Raw genomic sequence first — 22273 nt, forward strand, 5'->3', positions numbered from 1 at the left:
TAAAATTGAAGTTATCTCCCCATTTCACAGAAACTGGGACTCAAAGATAAAACTTTTTCAAAATCATGCAACCGAAGAAATTGTAGAGCTGGGATTGAAACCTAGTTAGACCCATCATCTTATTACAATATCAATGATACACCATGAACTTGATTGGCTATTAACAATGATGATGATGTCTAATACGTATCGAATGCTTATTATGCATTAGGTACTATCTACATGTATTAACAATGTAATAACACATTCAGTCTTTGTTTCAAACTTATGAGGTACTATCACTATTATCCCGGAGACACTAAAATGATTAACTTGTTCAGGGTCACACAGCTAATAAATGGTAGAGCTGATATTCAAATCCAGGCAGTTTGACTTCACAGTCTATACCCTTAATGACCAAACTACAGTATAACAGTTTGCAGAGTTGTATCAGCAGCTCACTATGAATGCTTTTTTCCCTGTTGCTAAGAAAATGTCCAACAATGTGGTTGCCAATTTCCTGTCCCTGTCCCTGCAGCCTCTTCTCTGGTAGCAGTCTACGGCTCCTGTAAGCTCAGCGCACAGAACTGTGTTCTGTTCTGAATCACCTTCAGGTCTGAGGGATAGAACTTGAATGGAAGATCTTCCAGTGAACTTGGTGAACCAAATTCAATCAAATAAATGAAACAGTATTCCTAAGTAATTGGGGCGATTTTAATTATTATCATTTGAGATGGGTACACTTTCTGGTTTACGTCAGTTTGCTCTAGACTCCTCCTCTTATTGAAGCTTGCTCGGTAATGAAGCACCCTCATTGTTATTCATTATTTTTGGCTTTTTCCTATAGTCTTACTTTGGTATTTAGACATTATTAAAAATTATGCAGATTATGACAAATGGTGATATTTTTATGTCATTTCTGTAAATGCTCAACATTATTCTCTCCCATCCGCCCCCCTGAAAAAAAACAACTTAATGAGCCACAAAACATGTTATAATGAATGGAAAAATATTTTTAGCATTTTTATGCAGAAATGCCTCATTAAAAGTAAATGCTTTTGCAAGCACATTTGAGCTTAATAAAACTTTTGTCGAGCAGGGGCTTTTATGACAAATCACTAGCATGTGTAACTGCTCTATATAAAGACCTAGAAAGCCCTCAGAGTCTCTCACCTTCCTTTCTCATCCCTGGGCTGCACTGCAGCAGCGTAGTTGAGTGTGACACGGCTCTGAGGAGCCTCGGTGAGCCTGAAGGACATGGAGCCCACAGTGCAGCCACAGGTAGGAAAAATATCTATGTCTTAGTCAACATCACTTACTGTTGTATCTGGGTATGTTAAAGCATGCAGATTCATTTAGATGAAGTCTGTTCTCGGCTGGATGTTTGGCATCCTGCAGTCCAAATATTTTGCATCTGTTTTGTGTATCGTAAAAGCCAGAAGGGCGCAGGATTTATTACCATACAGAGAAGCTTAATAACAAGTAAAAACCTCAACTTGGACCCACACTCGTAACTTCTTAAGACTTTGGGCCTCAAACTGTACTGACAAGGGAGCAGGGGTCCAGCCATGTGGGCTGATTTGGTCATAGAAATCATCACCTCTCACTTAAATGCTGCCCTCCTCCTGGGCACACAGCGCTCACCTCTCCCCGCCGAGGCCGTAGAAAGTGCACTCGTGGTGGTGATGTTTGTAGGTGCTCCGACCTGGGCTCAGCTTCATCTGTCATTGGTACTTGGGGGCTTGGGCTGAGTTACAACCACATCCACCCAGGCAAAGCTGCCATCACCAGCAGTGATGAGGACCCTCGGGTAACTGGTGACCCGGCAGGCCTAGCCTCCCTTATAGAATGGGGAAGCATGAAAGCATGACATGGCTCATCTTCACGTGGTGATTTTTCACATTTTTTTCGCAGCCCACCCCACCGAGTCATCTGCACTAGCACCTTCCCAGTAAGAGTGAGCATTTACTGAGGTCTTACTCCATGCCAGGCACCGTGCTACCTTCTTTCCAGGCCTTATCTCGGTTAGTCCTCAAACTTTATGAGTGAGGTGCTACTCATATCCCCAAATTACAGATGAGGGGCTGAGGACACCGAAGCCACCTGCTCTAAATCTTTCTGCTTCTATACAGAAAAACTCCTATTTCAGGCAAAAATTTCCCCCTGATTTCAGAGTCCTCAATTATTATGGCTTTACTACATTGTGCAACCAGTTAAATAAAAAAAAAAAATACTTATGTACTCCTACTCTATTCTCCAAAAGACGCATGAATGAAAGGGGGAAAAAAGTCCAGTCACTCTCAAATGCCCATGACTTGGCTCTCTTAGGTGGCCCAGGCTCTTCCACTAGGAGGAAGGAAATGGACTCCCAAGACCCATTCATGGTTTCTGATGAGCAAGGCCAGGGCTGCCGGCTGGCCACCAAGCTCACCGTTAAGAAGTGCCGGTCCTTAACTTCGCGCCTCCTCTGGCTGTGAGCTGGGGGGTGCGCTGGCAGTGGAGGGGCCGCTATGGAAAGAGGGGCAGCGGCTCTCTGCTCCCGGCGATCACTCCGGCTCCGGTGCTCTGGGGGCAGAAAAAGCAATAATATGGACACATCCTTGGCATCTTCCATTTCTCCTTCCCCCTTGGGAGGGTGAGCAAACAGCTAGAGAAAAGTGAGTTTCTCCTAATCTAGCTCATCCTTATACCAAATAAGATTTTCAGAACGGTTCTAAGCTAAACTTTCATTTCACAATAATATGAAAAGGGGCCCTTACATTTTAGTGGGTCCATCTCATAATCTTTGTACGATATGGCTCAATCTTGAGTTTGGAAAAAGCAGTGTATTTTCAACATGCTTCATTTCAAAACATGAGCAAAAAGAAAAGAAAAGAAAGTCTAGAACAATAGCTGACGTTGATGCTGGAGGGGATGGTAGGCACAGCCATGCCAGAGTCTCCTGGGGAGTGGCAGGCACGGATGCTCCCAGCCATTCAGTGGGTGAGGGAGTTGGCTCGCCCTGACTCAGGGCTGCTGACTGCTACGTGGTCAGGAATTTTGCAGGCCAGTTTTTAAACTATTGGTAGCTTGAAGTAGGCCATGGTGGAGGTATTTACATCATAGAAATTAGTGAGTGTTACACATTAGGGCTTTTATCTATCTTTCCACCAGCTATCTAGTTCTTTATCTACATTTTCTTTTCTAGAGAGCCTGTGACCAAGCATACCATTGCAGCCTTCTAAGCTCTGGCATGCCTAACACTCAGAGGGCTTTGAAATCCTAGGCTCCTAGAGAAAGTAAAGGAATCCCAATGATGACAGTTGTCTGATTTAGAAATAAAGCTACCTCTGAGGAAAGCCAAGACATTTCTGTTCGTGGGATGAAGTGGTCCTGACTTCATAACAAGAATCACTGAGAGCCCAAGAGTAGTTTAGCTTTCTGGGTGTCTCAGTGAGCTACAGAGCACACCCTGCCCCATACACTGGCCACACTGAAGGCCACCAAGCCTGCAGACCCAGCCCACATGCATGCCTGGGGCCTCCTCGTCTAACCAAGACACGAAGTCACTGAAGAGGTAGTCTGTGCCAAACTGCTGCCCAGCCAGTGGTTATCAGAAAGCCTTTGGAGATAAATGTCTTCTTTGTTGAAGTGTCTACCTCTATTGCCATCCTCTTTGCTCTCTGCAAGCCAACAATAGGCTTTTCTAAATGGACAGCACAAGGAAAAAGTTACATTTTAAAATACATAGTGAGGAGTAGAATACAGGTGTCACTGGTTAGGAAGAGGTCAGAGGAAGGGAGTCAGGAGGGAGACGTCAACTCAGTTTCCCATTTACTGGTTGCCTTCCTACACGTTCTGAAATCTCTTTCATTTGCCCCAGGCTGGGAGGAGACAGGCTAGATTAGTGGCTCCCTACTAATATTCTTTCTGGTGCTATGGTTGGGAGAACATTCATCTGTTAGAGTCTGGAACTGCAGTAGACCCTTGGTCCATATTCCTTTAGACCAGTAGAACGTAGACCTCAGCCCTGAAACTTGAAAGACAATATAAAATATAAATGTCTCTTTACAGCCACTTGGTAATCTCTCTCCCTGTCTTACAAACATAAATGATGGCCTCACTTAAAGCCATCATTGGCTCTGAGTATAAAGAATTGCTAAGAAAAAGGGGGGAAGGGGGAATCCAATTCTAAGTACTCCAAAAGCCAGTGAGGTGTGACTTGCTCCGGGAAGCCTTCTCTGAAGCACCCTGGCACAACTGGTGCCTCCTCTGAGCAGCCATGGCGCTGCGCCGACGTCCCCTGCTTACCTGTCCGGCTCTGTCACCAGACAGTCATTCCCTCTGAACAGGGACCAAGCGGTAGTTACTGCTCGCCGCGTCCCAGGTGTGGCGCAGCACTTGGCCTCAGTAGGCTATGTTGAGGGGTGTGCTATGGAGCAGATCTTGAAAGCAGCCAATTTCTAGGCTCTGATCCCAGGCCCCTGCTCTCTCCTTTTAGCCTCAGCTCCAAAAGGAGCACAGTACTGCTGCCACCACAGCTTTACTCGTCTGGGCTTCGTTATCCCTAGTCCTCTTGGAAGCCAGGATCTTCCACCTGTCCAGAGAGCCTCTGGGGAAGCTCACTGCCCTGTTTGCCGAGCAGGGCTGTCGCCTGGTCGGTGTTAGTCACGGCCACCAGATGGCAGGAGTGGTATTCTGATGGATGCCCTGCTAAGCTGCTGTTTCTTGGACAAGGTTAAAAAAAAAAAAGTCACTTTCTAATTTTGATTCCACACTGCATGTTTTTAATTCTATGATGCCTATAATTCCTGTTTATGGCTCTCTGCAGTGCTATTAAAACTACTACACCCAAGATTTGCTGTTGAGAGAACCTCAAAGAAAGCCAGTCTGTGGAGGACAAGATGCAGCTCCACAATCTTCCTTCCAAACCCCCAGGAGGCCTTATATCCCTCTCTCAGCCCCCAGGAGGAAGTTCTGAGAAAATTGATATTGGCACTTGCTGTTCCTCAGTTCTGTCATTAAGTCCAAACCCGACAACACGGTGAAATGTGATAGCTTACCAAGCAACTTAATGTTATCTGGTCGAATCTGGAAAAATCTAATCAGGGATGACTTATGAATAATAATAAAGGGATAAAAATAATTATGTCTAAAGGGCTAACGTAACTCAAGCTCTCTGATGATGGGATCAGAGAAAGCATTTAGTGAGAATGATCAGATTCCTCTGTCATCATTCTCTGCCCTCAATGCTCAACCGGTTTTCTATAGAATTTGATTTACTTACGCATACATTCATTGAGGACCTACTCTATGTCAAGTTCATGCTAAGTGATTTGAATAAAAAAATTAATAAGATGCTGTCCGAGCTCTTGAGTTGCTCATGGATTAATGGTGGAAGACAGGCCTATAAGGGGCTAGTGATGATATAAGTGTATAAATGACATGATTGGGAGGATGCAAAGGGTATTATTATGGGAAGGGTGCCTAACTGTGGCTGCAAGGGAACGGTGAGTATGTTAAGGAAGATTTCCAGAAGGTGCTTACAGTAAAAATTTGGTAAAGAAGGACTTTTTAGCCAACTACAAAATTGAAGTGACTCAATTTAAAAAATCAAAGTGATTAGTAAGAGTGCCAGAAATACTTCTAGAGGATACTGGTCATCACTCTTTTTTGTAAGTGTCACAGTATCGGCTACCAATAACCAAGGGGAATTTTTACAAACAGTTGAGTTAGGGATATTAGTCGGTTAATTCTTTCATTAAAGGGGGAGAAGACCAGGGCTATGGGGAAAGGGAGAAGTCATAAACATGTGGAAGAACATAAACTGAAAACAAAGTGTCATTTCTCCATCCTCATGGTGACATTAAAGTGTTTAATTTGAATTGTAATACTTTTGGAAAATACCATTCCTTACAGGAGCACAGGGAATTTGGAACAAAGGCACTGAAGGTGCAGACATCACCATCTGTCTCCACGGCAAAAATCTAAAGGCCAGAAAAGCTGGCATGCCAAATTCTGATACCCAATTTAGGGGGGGGGTCTCTAAAAGGATAATGCCAGTTTTTAATCTCCTTGTCCCAACTACAATGGTTTTAAGCCACCAGGAAGTAAGAGAAGGCTGTTACCTTCTACCTTGCCTGCTTTGTGCCCATCTCTGGCTTTTTCAGGACTGAGAGAGAAAGAGAAATAGAAATATTTATTTTCCCAGGACACTGTGTGTAGTGAGGAGGAAAAGAGCTCTGGCTGGGGGTCTGGAGGCCTGGATCAGGGTCTTGGCATTCTACGTAATGGGCTGTATGGGACTCTGAGCAAGTTTGCTGACCTCACTAGGCCTCCACATGCTCTGCTGGAGAATGGACCACATCACTGGTTCTCAACAGGAGCACACCTCCTGAGGGAGGGTCTGGCTGTTAGATGACTAGGCGGGAGCCAGGGATGACAGCTGTCCTACAAGGCACAGGAGGGTCCTGAACAAACAGTGCCCTAGGTCCCACCTGTGTTCTACCAGCATTTCTTGTGGGGGGGCATAGAACCTACTTCTGAATCAAACCTAATTCTCTTTTAACTATAACCCAAAGGCGTGGGCTTTTTTTTTTTTTTTTTTTTTTCTGCTCATGTTTAATGTATGCACAATGCACCAGTTTTTATGGTTGTGTCCTCCTGGCCCCGAACTCCTTCATTTCCCTCTACTTTTTGTTCAGAATGGCTTCTGATTATCTTTACTTAATCCAAACCTATTTGATAGGCACAAACATATGACTGCTTTATGATGTCTTCAAGTGTCGTCGTGCCCAGGCATTTATATATTGCAAATATAAAAAATATAAAAATTTTCCTTTTAAATTCTATTACATATTCAGACCATAGTGCTATTTCTAATTACATGTATAAGCAGGTTGTATTACCCAAGAATTTGTTTTCAGTGTAGAAAAGGGAGCATTTCAAAGTCGTTATAGTAAGGTGAAGTGTTAGAACTGATGGGACAAGCTCTGAGTTCTCTCTCTGAAAAGCCCCCCAAAGCCCAGGACCAGTTACCTCTGCGCAGGGCTTGTAGGCTCTGCCGGGCATGGCGGTGCAGCTCCTCCACGCAGGGTGGCCTTGTGGCCGGGAGGAAGATGTTTCTCTGCTGGTGCCATGGCGCACGGTAGTACACGCTCAGTTTACTCTCAATGTCCAGGTTGGAGACGGCTGCAAGACAGAGAGAGAAAGGGGGCGTTATACATCACAACTTTAAATTATGCCTCTGGCAGAGCCTGGGTGGGGGTCGGGGTGGGGTCTGGGTGGAGTAGAAGTTCAGAGAGCTGCGTTCATATTAGGAATGTACTCAAGGCTGGAGAAAGGTCTGTGGCTTACAGTATAGAAATAGACCACCTTTGCCCCCAGGCTAAGGGATGGGAGACCCCAGGACACCCACCATCTGCCTGGGACCAGCTAACTTTCTCTCCACACCTCTTTGCACTCTCTGGCACAGATGCTCATCAACCTGGACGGACTCTTGGCCATCCATGCTTGGGAGTGGGATGCGGGGGGTGGGGGTGGGGGTCCTGCCTTCCAAGAATACAGAGAAAAGCCTCAGGAATGAGTAAAAAAGGTCGCCCTAGCTCCAGTCTTCTGGCCGCAAGGCCTCAGAATTATAGTTCTGCACACCTGCTCCTGAATCCCAGCTGAACTTTACTTTTCCCTTGCTCTGCTTCCTGTCTCCTGTGACCCCTGGCCCCCAACCCTTACTGTTTTGCTTTATCTTGCTCTCCACCTGCCAACTCCATTGCCTGCCATCTTTCAAAGCACTGCCCAGCTTCCTTAGTTTCATCTAGGGGCAAGGACAAGCACTGAAGAACCTGTTCCCGGGGTACTGGGGTTCGGTGAGGAAACCACAGACAGTGCAGGTAAGGAGAGGGGTGCCGTCCCTGCAACTCATCCAAGAGATCAGGGAAAAAAGCCTCTTTCCCCCAGACACACCCCAGGTCTTCATGTACACACTGAGCCTGGGATGGAGATCACCTACGAGTGATCCCCAAATAAACTTAAGACAAATTCTCATGGGAGAAGCTGGTCCTAAGCAGGAGGATTCTGGTCAGGAAATTGCTGCACAGAGGAACTCCTGAGCACCTGGGCAGCTTGCCAGCCTCAGGAATAGTGAGAACTGGCCCAGAGGGCCTCACCTGCCATGCCAGACCTGCTATCCCAACCAGACCCCTCTTCCTGCCCGTCTCATTGTTTCCCTCTTCTCCGTCCCCTCTTCGCCCCAGTGTATGATTTGGGCATGTTCTGCCCAACTGTTTATTCCTGTGCCCCAGACTTTTTTTTTTTTTTGGTTCTCCTTCGATCCTTTTGTTTTTGAAGTCTGGTTTACCATTTCACTTTGTCTGGGAAGGCTTACACAGAACAAGATACTCTACAGATAAAGCAGAAAGACAAATGGAAAAAGGAGGTAGGGCACTTTTGTAGAAAGGAAATAGAAGAAAACTGGGGAAAACACAACTTTTTGATAATTAATCCCCACCACCACCCAGTACTGCATTTATGGGAATTAGTTTTGGTTTTTTCTTTTTCTTTTTTTAATTTTATTTTTTGAGAGACAGCCTGTGCCCTAGTGGAGGGGAGGCAGAGGGGCAGAGAGGAAAAGAGTATCTCAAGCAGGTTCCACACTCAGTGCAGAGCCCGACGCAGGGCTTAACCCACAACTCTGAGATCATGACCTGAGCCAAAATCAAGAGTTGGCCACTTTAACTGACTAAACCACCTAAGCGCCCCTTGGTTTTGTTTTCTAATGCAGTCTTCAGTAGTCTTTTTTTTTTCTAGAATAATGCATCATAATCACAAGAACCATCAATAGAAACAGACATATTTCCAAAGATGCTAAAGAAACATCACATGGACAGGGTCAAAGGAACAATGCTGTGCCCGCCAAACAGTGCCATGCAACAGAAATTTCTGTGACGATGAAACGCTCTATTAGCTATGCCATCCAATGTGGTAGCCATTTGTATGAGAACCAGCCACACTGGCTATTAAACACTTTTTAATTTTTAAAAAAAATGTAAATTGCTTAAATAGCAATAGGTAGCTATTCTGGACAGCCATGATCATGAACACTCATCACATTCTCTCACCTCCAGCTACAGAGCATATTACTCTCTTTGACCTAGATTTTTTTCTTCCTTGGTGTTCAGTCTCTAAGAAGAATTCAGGCCCAAGAGTTAGAGACCCCAGAATTATCTTCCCAGGTAACCCAGGGGAGAGTATTTTTAGGGCAGAGTTCTATGGGGCCAAGCATAAAGACAGCAACTTTTCTTTTTCTTTAAAGATTTTATTTATTAATTTGATTGAGAGAAATTACAAGTAAATGGAGAGGCAGGCAGAGAGAGAGAGAGAGGGAAGCAGGCTCCCTGCTGAGCAGAGAGCCTGACGCGGGACTCGATCCCAGGACCCTGAGATCATGACCTCTGAGCCGAAGGCAGCGGCTTAACCCACTGAGCCACCAAGGCGCCCCAGCAACTTTTCTTTATTGAGTTACTCTATAACCTCAACCCTTTCCTTGGAAACCGTAAGTGCTTGGTGAACAAGTCAGGGGTCACTGAGTTCGGGGGGACAAGAATACCTAGGAGGATCATGGGAGGCCTTGGGGTGGAAAGGTCAGGCCGTATCTAGATCAGAGCCTCCCTTCTCTCCTGGGTTAAGTAGTGGGGCATGCGAAGACCGAGGCTTTATTTAGCCGCCCTCGGAGGATTGCTCTGGTTCAGTGACCAAAACTGACTAAAAGGTCAGTCCCTGCCTGGTGGCAAAGGTCAGCTGCCATCTAACAGGGCAAAGGTCATTATCAAACTTAGCAGAGGTTGGTGAGAATTCATGGGCTGGTGACAGCTGGGAGAAGGTCCTGAACAGAGAGCTTGCCAGGGAAAAGAAGAGGCCAAGATGTTTAGGGGGCAGTCTGGTAGTAGAGGGGCTCCTGAACACCTCTTCTCCCAGGCCCATGCCTTCAGGAGGGTGGCAGCTAGGATTCAGGGCTGAGCCCAGGTGAATGGGAATGGACCAGAAGGCTTTGATAGCTCCTCAGCAAACAGGTCAAGTGGCCGTGGCTCCTTAATCTGAGTAAAGGGAATTGCTGAGCTCGTGCTATTTATCTCAGTGTTCTTCTGAAGAAAAGACTGATCAGAAGGGCTTGTCAAAGACAGATTACTGGGCTCCAGCTTACTAGGCCTCTACAGGCTTCCTACAGAGACCTAGTCATCTGTATATTTGAAAAGTGCCCTCAGATTATTTTTTATCATGAGGTGTATGTGAGAAACACAACATGTTATCTGCTGATGCCTTGGGATCTTATGTGAATGAAGGGAGATGGGCAACCTAGTGGGCCAGAAGAGACTGCTGACAACAGAAATCTCTATCCACACCTGGAGTATTTTCCAAATAGCTCTTGTGTCCTAGGCACAGTGCTGGGTGTGGAATATAGCACAGAACAAAACACAAGAACCTCTGCCCTCCTGGAGTCTATGTTCTCTGGTCCTGTGCGAAACTTGTTTATATGTGATGGTGCCTGGAAGCAGAAGGTTGGGAGAAGAGCCCTCTGGCTGAGTCCTCCGTTCTGCTATTACACCATTCCCGAGGGTAGTCCAACACCTCGACTTCTGAAGGCCCTAACAGTAAAAAGACCATAGCCTCCACTCCTCCATCTCTGCCTTTCTGCAGTAGGTAATCTCAAATGAAGCCATGAATTAGCAATCATAACATAAATGTAAAGAAGTTCTGTAAAATTCTCTTTCCTCACTATTAAACATTAAATATAAAGTTACTTGAAAAAAAAAAAAAAGCATTTTTTGGCACCACTGCTTTGCTGATGCCCAAAACATTCTTACTGTTCCTACTGCGCAAGCCAATGCTGAGTTTCTGGGCTGCAGAACTCTGCCTGCTGCTCAGGCCTGTGGATTTACAGATGCAAAGACTAACACAGGCAGCCAAGTCACGGTTGCTGGGAAGAACCAGCTCTCTCAGTGACAGCCTTCAGGGCTAGGAATCCACACCTCTCCCCATCTAGTCTTTTTCTTTATCTGCTGAGAAGCTATAATGAATTTCTGCCATGCATTAGCAGGTGAACATTTCACTCATCAGTTGCCACAATTGTGTTTATCTCTTAGACGAGGAAGGGAAGGAAGACTCTTTAATCCCTTTGCTTTCAGTTTTGTCCTTTGGTTACAGAGCATTAACTAGTATTATGTGACCACTGGAGGCAGACACACAGGCACTAATGGAGCTCTTCCAGGGAAAACTCCCATTTTCCCTCTTAAAAAAATTTTCTTTCTTTCTCTGAGTAACAGTTCAGTGAAAGTTGAATACACTCATTCACTCATTCATAAGCTCATTGCACCACTGCCACTTATTGCAAAGCTCTCCCACATCTTCAGGTTCACCCTGCCCCCTTTTCTTTCCCGTTTAAAAATGACACCATGGCTCAGCCTTGAAAGCTAGTGGCCTTAGTATTCACAGAAATGTTTGTTCTCATAAAAATGATACAGAAAGCAGCAAGAAGGTTTCTCCTCTGCTTATTAGGATACATGCAGCCTCCTGGCCCATGCTAGACAGAATTCTAGAATAGCCCCCAAGATTCCTGTCCTCTCTTGTATGTACCCTGTGTAGTCCCCACCACCTTGAGTGTAGGTGAAACTTGTGAATTCTGTTACATTATATGGCTGGCAGTGGGGAGTTTAAGATCCCTACTTAGTTGACTTTTCAGTTCATCAAAAGGGAGATGATTTTCCTGAGCAAATCTGGCCTAATCAGCTAAGCATTAAAAAAAAGAAAAAAGACCAGAAGCAGCAGAGACATTCTCCTGTTGCCCTTGAAGAAACAAACTGCCACACTGGAGAGATGGCTATGTGGCAGGTATGGGCGGACAGCCTCTAGGAGCTCAACCCCAATCCAAACTTTGATTGCAGCCCACAGAGACCCTGGGCAGAGGACCCAGTGAACCTGTGTCGAGACCTCAGATCCACAAGATAGTTGGAATACACTGTTACACAATCACAGAAAATGAATACCTATTTTCCACAGCAGAAAAAAGGTTTTGTGGAGGTATGATTTCTCCTGTCCAACTATAGGCTCTCGTAGAGAGCTCCGGCTACAGGCCAAGCTGTATGTACATCAGGTGTATTACATTCTTCGTATCTTCACATCACCCAAAGATGAAAGTACTGCTCCCATTTTACAGCTAAGGAAACTTCTAGGTATCCTAGAAGTACAGAAATTTCCAAAGTCTCACATACCTGGCCCGTTGATGATCTGGCACTAGAAACCTTCTCTGTCTGGCTTCCAAGCTGTTGCTCTTTCCCAAACCAGGACTGAAATGTTTGCCTAAATTAAGGCTGATTGGGGGCAGGTATAGAGTAGGCTGTCTGCCACATTAAAAGTATCTAGTGCTTCTCAAAATCAAAAGATTTAGAACTGCTACTGTTTGCATCAGCCACAGGACTAGGTGTAACCAAGAACTGAGTGCATCTTTCAGAAAGTACCCAGGAGATTTGTCGTACGAACAGACACCATAAAACCAAACTGCTGAAAGAGAATACCACTGTACGAAATGTCCACAGGGCAGTGAAAAGTCTTTATAGAATGAACTTAGTTCATTCCCCTGTCAAACTCTGGATATAACGGTATTGTCAGGACCTTGATTCATAGTGATATATTGAAAGCACAGATCTGGTCACCAGGTACAGCTGAAATGAACTGATTTGGAAGTTGAGGAAAACTAGTGGCTGCCATTCTCTTGGGAAGGCCGGGCCTATTTCTAAGGACAGGAGGAGGCTCGTGCTTAGGGACTGTTGCAAAGGGGTGAAAATCAGGGGGGGGAGGCATAATCTTGCCCTAAGCTTCTCCCATCCTGCGAGGGTTGGTCCTTATTTAACACTGCCTTCTGTGGCCTGGCCACATGAACTTTTTACTCCCTTAAAGCTTGCTTATCCCTGGGAGGAGTGCAGGATGCTTCTTCTCAGCCTGGTTTCCAAGCCCCTGTACCTCAAGTCCCCACCCCTGCCACTGTCTCTCTCCACGTGCTATTCCTCCTTCCTTCTCTCAGGCTTTCCAGAATCTAAGAGGGGTAACGTGGTAGCTGAAATCGAAGTATGAATGTTTCGTGTGGTGAAAATGGCAGAAAGATATGCAAAGCCATTCAGAAACGGAATTGTCTTTTGGATTTTTAAATGTTCTTAGCGTGCCTACAGGTCAGACTACCTAACCTCCCTTCCTTCCCTTCCACCTGTCCCACCCACCCCTGTCACAAGGATTCCCTGCCAGAAACCATCCATTCTGATGCTCTGGGACAGAAAGCAGCAGGGAATGTGTTAGCACATTAATATATTAATGAGCATCTGAAAGAGTCTGTGTCACAGATACGAGCCAGTTTGCTCCCCAGGTCCCTGCTATGCTGAAGCCAGTGCTCAGCCGTCATCAGCTTGGTAAGCAGAACAGAAATCGACTCAGGGTCTCTCTTGCTACCGCCTGAGCTCTCAGATCTGTTAGGGAGGAAGGATGGGATTTCCCCAAACGCAACCATTCATTCCCGCCTGCCCTTCCTTCCTTGGTAGCCAGCCCTTTGCCCATTCTATCTGGCAGTGTGGCGGAGGGAGCAGAGTAAGGAGCACCGAGACTCCTGCCACTTGCGGCACGGCCTGACGCCGGCGCCAGGCTCCCAGTCTGTCCCTGTTGGACTGCCGTTTCTGTAGAACCACAATAATTCAGACCTGTTCACTGCTGTGGGCAAAGCATCCCCTCAGCATCAGAAAAATCTAGGCTTTCTGACAAGTTCCAGTGTCCTGAAGCATTCCAGCACGCACAGAACATGTCTGTGTGTTTATTTATAGACTAAAAGGATCTAGAACGATTTTTCCCTCTAGAAATATTTCCCGAACTTCTAAAACAAACTGACGCATCATACTAGGAGTACTGTTTAATTATTGCTGTTACTGTCATTGCCCTCTTCATGTCTGACATCCCATGGAAAGACCACTAGAGGCATGGGTTCTACTTGCAGTTCTGCACCCTTGTGCAAGTCATAGAACCTTCCCAGGATCCGCCTCCCTATCTTTACAAATGAGGATTTGGACTCTCTTCTCTCTGAGTCCTGTCCTGCTCCATTTATGCGTCCGTTTCCTACCGCTCATCAGAATAAGTGAGGCTGCATCATCCACCCAGACGGACTCTGCCTTTAAGCAGTGGCAGGCTACTCTGCGGGGAAAGACCCTGAGCTCCGGGCTGGCAAGATGGAGGTTCATTACAGGAGCAATGGATCAGAACAAGTGACTGAACTCTTTGGGCCTCTGTGCCCTCCTCTGTGAAGTAGGAATCCTAGAGCCTTCCTGGACTGGCTCTGAGAGTCCAATAAAATGATAACATCCTGGCCATGCCCCTGCTCACTGCATATCATTCCCTTTCCTGGACTGGGAACAAAAGAAGACCAAGAGGCCATGATTGGGGGTCGCAGTACAAAAGAGGAAAGTCTGGAGCTCTCGAAGTTTCTTGTTTCTTTATTTGCCTGTCTTCTTGGTAGTGAAATGTGTACAAAGATGAGGCCATTAGAGATCAGTCTTTGGGGGACCTTATAATCTGGAAGCTAGAAAGAAGGCTGCCCACACAAAAATGAACTACTGGGGCTTCATCAAGACCAGAAGCTTTTGCCCAGCAAAGGAAGCAGTCAACAAAACCAAAAGACAACCGACAGAATAGGAGAAGATATTCGCAAATGACATATCAGATAAAGGGCTAGTATCTAAAATCTATAAGGAACTTATCCAACTCAACACCCAAGGAACAAATAATCCAGTCGAGAAATGGGCAGAAGACATGAACAGACATTTCGGCAAAGAAGACGTCCAAATGGCCAACAGACACATGAAAAAGTGCTCCAAATCACTCGGCATCAGGGAAATACAAATCCAAAGCACAATGAGATACCACCTCACACCAGTCAGAATGGCTAAAATTAACAAGTCAGGAAAGGACAGGTGCTGGCGAGGATGTGGAGAAAGGGGAACCCTCCTACACTGTTGGTGGGAATGCAAGCTGGTGCAGCCACTCTGGAAAACAGCATGGAGGAGGTTCCTCAAAAAGTCGAAAATAGAGCTACCCTATGACCTAGCAATAGCACTACTGGGTATTTACCCTAAAGATACAAATGTAGGGATCCAAAGGGGCACGTGCATCCGAAGGTTTATAGCAGCAATGTCCATAGTATCCAAACTATGGAAGGAACCTAGATGTCCATCAACACATGAATGGATAAAGCAGATGTGGTATATATATATCCAATGGAATACTAAGCCATCAAAAAACCGAAATCTTGCTATTTGCAATGAGGTGGATGAACAAGAGGGTATTACGCCAAGTGAAATAAGTCAATCAGAGAAGGACAATTATCATATGATCTCACTGATGTGAGGAATTTGAGAGGCAGGGCATGGGGGGTAGGGAGGGGAAAAAATGAAACAAGACGGGATCAGGAGGGAGACAAACCATAAGAGACTCTTAACCTCACAAAACAAACTTTTGTGGGTTGCTGGGGGATGAGGGGAGGGATAGAGTTCTGGGTGATGGACATTGGGGAGGGTATGTGCTATGGTGAGTGCTGTGAAATGTGTAAGCCTGACAATTCACAGACCTGTACCCCTGGGACAAATAATACATTATATATCAATAAAAAGTTAAAAAAAATTTTTTAAAAGCATATAAAGAAAGAAGGCTGCCCACAGTCACGGAGCCTGTGGTCTCTCTGACAGGTTGCATGTCTCCAGTGTCATACTGGTTTACTGACTGGGGCAGCATTCAGTGTAATGACTTGGAGATGCTAATTGTCCAAGTGGCTCTCGGAGCTCCAGCACTGCACATTCTCGGAAGCTGTGTATAATTTATGTGTTTATCTTTAGGTCACTCTGCTGCCATGCTCTACACCATGCACTTCCTCCAGAATGTAAGCACACAGCCATCTGTCGCAGCTCAGCTATTGTTTTAAGAAAATTCCTTCAGGCACCTAACAGAGTCATTGAATACTGCTGGGAGGGACCTCGGGAATTACAGAGTTCTGTGTTTTTTCAGACCCGAGGGCATGACCCATTAGTGGATTGTGAAATCCATTCAGCAGGTCAAGACTAGCGGTTTTTAAGACAAAGAAACAGAATATAGTAGAACAGAAAATACCAAAATGCACTGCATGTAGTAAGTATTGTTTTGTGAAGCTGTTGTTTCTGTCACATGTGTGTGCCTGCTGGTAGAAATGTGTTTCTGGCTCTGGGTAGCAGTCAGCACACCGAAAGCTACTGTTTAGCCCACCCCTCTCATGTACTGATGAGGAAATCAGTATTCGGAAATTTGACCCAAGATCCCAGACCCGATTTTTGGCAACCCCGCTGCTCAGGTCTCCTGACCCTCACACTTCCCTGGGCGACCCCTCCTCCCTTCCTTCGCCTTTCTTCCTGGTCCTTATTTCCCACCTGGCAGGTTGTACTTCCAAAACAAAACAAAAACCCCAAACAGTTCTCATCTGTTCGCCAAGAAATCAGCCATTCTTATTTTAGGATTCCAGAAGCACCTCAGCCAAGTGAGCAAAGAGCAAGTTCCCCGGGGAGGCTGGCGCTGTGTGTCAGGAGACCACGTATGGAGCAGCACTTGTTCAAGGAAGGAGAGACGAGGCAACGAGGTAGGGGTCAGCGTGAACAATGTCAATCAGTGACAGCCAACCGTTTCACTCTGCAAAAACTATCTGAAGAGCCCAATTTAATAATTAGGTCGACTCCAAGATTAGGTTTGCCAGAAAGGACATCATGTTCTTAGTGGTAAAGTGCTCCCCTTCCAGCAACCTGGACTGAAAATGACCAGCCCGTCATCAAGAAGTGACATGTTTGTTCCAGTTTTCAAGGCATGTGAGCCTGAGCTTAAATCACAGGCGGGGGGCGGGGGGGGGGTGGGAACTTGGCTCAACACTTGCTTCACGAGCCTTGCACCCCTTAAAGAGACAAGGACAGTTTTACAAGTTTGCAAACAGGTTTCAGTGGAGAAAAGAAAACACTGATCAGAAGTAAGGAATTTGATCTTTCAGGAAAACCAAATGAACAGTTACGACATACTTCCAAGATTTAGAAAAGGGTGAAAGTCACAAATCTATTGTCACTATTTGCAAAGAACCAGGTGACATTGGTTGCCGGGAAGACCATGACGATCATCCTTTGGCGGGCGCTCTGCTTTCCTTGAAATTCAAGCAGGAAAATGGAGGGGAAAGAAGGCACTCTGTCCACAAAGATGAGTATGGAGCTTTAAAGTCCCTTCACTTCTGCTCAAACTACAGATGTGACGTCGTGACCGCTGGCACCTCTGACATTCCAGGGAAGAAAGTGGAGCTGGAATGGGAGAGGCGGGTCAAAAAAAGCATGTGCAGGTCACTTTTCTGTTTCAGGAGACATTGCACACAACCACTGGATATAAGAAAGGTTTTTGTTTTCAATACGGTGCATGCATGGAGGCCCTTGTCTTCCTGGACAGATGCCCTTGGCTTATTTAAATGGTGAAGCAATGAAGTATTTAGCACGTGACATCCAATTATATATGCTAATAAATCTCTTCTCCTAGGTAGAGATTGGCTCTTAAAATTTACTCAGAGATCATCAGTGACAGTGGCAAATTTAAAAATACTTGCAAAAGGCCCCACATACCACCTCCACTGCACTTACTTAGAGTTATTATTTGCTAATTAGTATCTTTATAGGTAGAGGAGAAGTAATGGCCTTTATTGGGCCAACAAGGAAGCTATAACTACATGAGCCTGCAAGCCAAAAGGAATTATTTTCCAAGGACCCTTCCACTCCAAAAGCCTAGACATTTATAATGAGTTCTGTACTCTCTATAAAAGAGGAGGCATGAGCTGTATGAGTGGGGAACACTTAATGCATGATCTATTGAATCTGGTCAGAAAAGATGTGTTCTTTTGTGACTCAGTTAACCTTAGTCTAGCTGAGTCTGCCGTGATACTAAGGGAGGCCTGCTCTCCAGGGATGGTGGCTCCTTCCCTCTCTATTTGCCCATGGAAGACAGACTCAGAGAATGAAGAGTTTGGGTTTCGCCAGGACAGGCACTAAGACAACAGTTCAGGTCCACATTTATTTAGGAGGTAATTCCAGGAAGCTGCCGATAGGAGGTATTAGGGGAAGTGAGAAAATGAAGGGAAGAAAGCCAACAAACGGTGACTCTGCGGGTGACTGGGGGCTGGGTCCTTTGGGAGTCAGCGTGTAACACACACTTCAGAGGTGAGGGAGTTGGGGTGTTTATCTACCACTTCCTGTCAATCATTGGTTGAGGGCTGCCTAGGCACCAGAACAATATTTCTCTGGGATTTCTAGAAAAGCAGTCTCCCTGGCCAGAGGAGGCCCTCAGACAACAAATGCGGTTCCTGGGAGCTATAAATCAGGCTTCTGTGCATGGAAGTGATAAGGGTGAGGGAATATGGCCAGGGTAGCAATAGTCTTGGGGGATTTAGGAATGTAATCCTCACAGCACACAAACATGTGCATTTCAAATGTGGGATGTCTTGATTGTGCTGCTAGCTAATTTTAAAAGTCCCCCAATGCCGAAATAGCTCAGAATGGATTTGTTGTCAAAATCCCTCAAGTGTGGCAGTGAGGAATCCTGGCCAGACAGCTTTGGATTCTAGTAGGAGCATTAGCTGAGAGGGCTGTGGCTTGGAGGCCTGTCTGGAGGAGGCTGCCTTGGCTATTCCCTGGCTATTCCTAGGGTCCTACCTGCTGTGTGGCATTGAGTTGGACCTCTCAGGTCTATTTCCTCCTCTAACAGAGTTTCGGGTATAATAAAGTATTTCGGGTTCATCTTGCACGTTTGTTGCCCTGGACCTGGAATCAGCCTTTCTCCAAAAAGGTCTGGCTCCCCTCAAAGTGAACAGCTTTAAGAGACCACGTTCTACATGCCAGGGATATTTATTGTTGCTGGGTTATCACTGACTCTAGGATTCTTCTGTTGAGCTAGAGAATATATAAGTTTCAGAAGATGAAGCTAAATCACGAGTTCAAACTGCTATTTCCAATTCAAATCTAAGATTACAGGTTTTAATTTAAGTGTCTTGATTTTATAATTGATCTCTTTTCTCTTATGCTGAAAATCTTGATTCTTAATGATAGTGGCACAATTTCTTATTTGAATAGTCTCAAAATGACTACAATAAGACAACTCAACTCAGTTTTAGATTTGTTTTTATCTTTAGGATATTTTCTACTGGAAATGGAGTCCTTTGTTTAAAAGTCACATGAAATGATTGAAGGTATTGAATAACAATGATTGTTAAGGTCCTGTATATTCTTCTGGGTACATAAAAAGAAACTGAGAGACTCCTGGCCAGCCCATTTGGATGGATCTAGTTCATAAGTAAGTGAGTCTGTAAGTTTCTGTATTTTTAATTTGTAGCTTGAGAAAAACATACATGCCTTCTTGTTCTTATACTCATCTGCCCCATGGGGTGCAATATTTAGAAATCTGGGAGTTCCTTCTTTCCCTCCCCCCCACCTTCTCTCTTGGGGACTTTGCCATTGGCCCTTGGAGGAACTGGATTGGCTTTGTTGAGTAACAGCACAGAGAAACCCATGTGGTGTTGAGGAGAGCCTTTGATCTCCAGAAGACTTGAAAACTCAAGCCTGGAGGTCTTGGCATCTATCCCAGAGATCAAACACATATGTTGGCACCTGCAGGGAAAAGGGAAATTAACTAGCCATTTTTGAATCCGGAGCCTATGACAGAAACTCCATAAGCAATGGCAGAACCTACTGAAGGCCACAGGCCCATCAGAAGCTATGCATAGCCACTCCAGGGATCTCTCTACCAACCATTTGGGTAAGCAGACCACACACAGGGATAAGACCACTTCACCTATGAACAACTGTGAATAAGTCCAAATACCAAGACTAGCCTGAACCATATTAAACTAACAGTTGGATATTATCAATTTCGTATGGTCCAACTTTATATCTCTTAAATAGGCAAATGAGGATCCGAAAACGTCAGTAATCTTTCAAAATAGATAAATGACCCTTATTTCTCCCTCTCGGGTTCAAGGAATTTGTCTTGTTTCTCTCCCTCAGGTTGATTTGCTAAGGAGGCAGTCAGAAGTGAGAGGAGAAGAGAGAAAAAAGTTAAAGCAGGCAACTGATTCTAGAGGGGTCACATTAGAGGACAAGGGTCTTGGGCCCCAGTGCTGGCTGGCATGGTTCAGAGGCTCACCAGCAGATTTCAACTCCCTCCAAGTGTACTGGAGTCCCTGTCTAATCACACTTGGGGCTGGGAAACAGAAAGTGTCACCTCTTACTAAGTTCAAGGTATTGTGCAGATGTACTTTAAGGAGAAAAAGAAATCATTGGTGCCCTTGGGAATTTCTAACCTCATAGCCACATTAGACAGATTAGCTGATGATCCCACGTGGGATCAGGTGTGTATCGTAGAGAGGCACTGAGTGCGATACAGGTTCAACAGATACGCTCTGTGGTGCGAGAGGGGTAGAGGGGAGAGGCACAAAGTGAGAGGAGGGCTGATGGATAGGGTTAGCAGCGAGGTTAGAAAACACTGGAAGAGAACCACGTACAATTTCCATTTTGAGGGAAAAAGGATGTGAATACTGGCAGTTCCTATGAGGCAAGCCAATATGAAGGCTGGAAAGAGTCAGTGTGGTGTGAGTCCCAGGAGCAGCTCTTTGCAGCCAGGCCAGGAGCTGTGTGAAGCAGCGGAGGGCAGGTTAGGGGCCATCAAGGAGGGAGACACCACCACTCAGTGAGCATGTGTGTGAACTGGGCACTTGCTTAGGCTCTTGGTAGAGGTAATCTCATTTGGTTCCCCCAATAAACCCAGGAAGCACATTTGATTATCTGCAATTTACTGAATAGGTGCAGAGAGATTACGGAACATGCCCAAGGGCCCAACGTTTATAAAGTCCCAAGACCTAGGACTTGGCAGTGAGTACATCTGATTCCACAGCCCCGCACTACTTCCTGCCTCACTACCCTACTTTCTAACTCACATTGCTGCTCCGCACAGGAGCAGACATCCACGTGGGAAAAGTATGGTCACCCCAGAAAGGGAGACTGAAGTCATTCAGTGGAACGCCCTGGTGGCCAGGATGAGGGACCTGCTATATGACCAGAAGTATCTTAGTTGCCCCCAAAGCAGAGCTCAGCACAACCTGTTTGAAGATAGAGATGGGCTTTATTGTGTATTTTTCGCATCCTCTACCTAAGCACCGGTCTAGCACACTGACCTGTGTGTTACAGGAGCTCAGCTATGTGGGTTGAATGGATGTGGCTCAACTGTACAAATGGCTCAATCTATACATCTTGGGGCCTCTTCTGTCTCCTTTTAATCAGTCTCCTTTCGTTCCCTGATCTCTCTCCTCCCAGATAAATTCTATTCAATATCCAGCCCAAGTCGTATCTCCTCCATGAAGCTATTCAAGACCCCCATGGCCCAGTTGGTTCATTCATTCAGAGCAGTGAGTGATTAAAGACCTCCCACGTGCCAGGCACTGTGTTAGGCCCTGGGATACAGTGATGGACCTTAGAGACACGATCCTTGTCCTTGTGGAACTTATATCTAGGTAGGAAGAATGCCAGGAAGTAAGTACATTAATAAGGAAGGATGTAATCAGATAGTAATAAGCACCTCAATAAGATAAAATGGGGATGTGGGAGAAAGCAAGGCTAGCGGAAAGCATGGCATGGAGGACATGACAGTGGATATCCTCAACCAGGCATCAGAGACACGGAGGTAAGGGAGCCAGAGGGTCACTGAGCATATAGAACTGACCCTTAGTGGATGACCTCTTCCTCTAGATCAGCATGGCAACCTAGTCTAGCTGATTATCAAAGTCATTTCCTCTTCTTCCTGGGCACAAAACTAGACTGTATTTCCTAGACTCTCTTGCAGTGAGGTGTGGCCAAGTGTGGAGGTCTAGCAGTAGAATGTGGGCAGAAGTCACTTGCCCCACTTCCAGCAGAGCCCCGAAAACCTCCCACACATTATCCTTCATGTTCTTGAGACCTTCGAAGCCACATACTGAAGATTAGCTAGACTCATAAGACAGAAGGGAGCATGGATCCTTGAATTCTAGCAAGGAGAGGAGATAGGCACCAATGAAGACAAACCAACTTCAGTTATTACGCGGGTTATGAATAGTCCTGAATTTTATTAAGCCACTGAAATACTGAGGGTTATTTGTTATAGCAAGTTTGCAGTACTCTGATTCACTGAAGTCACTGTCTCATCGCTGTGGCTACTCATTTAGCCC

The 22273-nt window shown here is 45.5% G+C and overlaps 1 protein-coding gene and 1 long non-coding RNA gene across 8 annotated transcripts in view; one reads left to right on the forward strand and one right to left on the reverse strand.

The window, feature by feature from the left end:
- Window positions 1-22273, forward strand: part of LOC309856805 — a 77888-nt gene that overhangs the window by 50970 nt on the left and 4645 nt on the right. For both annotated transcript variants that reach the window (XR_014307357.1, XR_014307358.1), the window contains 2 exons: window positions 16521-16642; window positions 19211-19371. This is a non-coding gene — a long non-coding RNA (uncharacterized lncRNA). The remainder of the gene's footprint in view (window positions 1-16520; window positions 16643-19210; window positions 19372-22273) is intronic.
- Window positions 1-22273, reverse strand: part of NHS (NHS actin remodeling regulator) — a 336056-nt gene that overhangs the window by 49881 nt on the left and 263902 nt on the right. For all 6 annotated transcript variants that reach the window (XM_082718381.1, XM_082718380.1, XM_082718383.1 and 3 more), the window contains exons 2-3: window positions 6997-7149; window positions 2411-2544 (exon numbers count right to left, since the gene is read on the reverse strand). In XM_082718381.1, the coding sequence (XP_082574507.1) occupies window positions 2411-2544; window positions 6997-7149 (287 nt within the window). The remainder of the gene's footprint in view (window positions 1-2410; window positions 2545-6996; window positions 7150-22273) is intronic.

This window comes from Mustela nivalis (genome assembly GCF_964662115.1).
Source record: "Mustela nivalis genome assembly, chromosome: X".
Classification (NCBI taxonomy): domain Eukaryota; kingdom Metazoa; phylum Chordata; class Mammalia; order Carnivora; family Mustelidae; genus Mustela; species Mustela nivalis.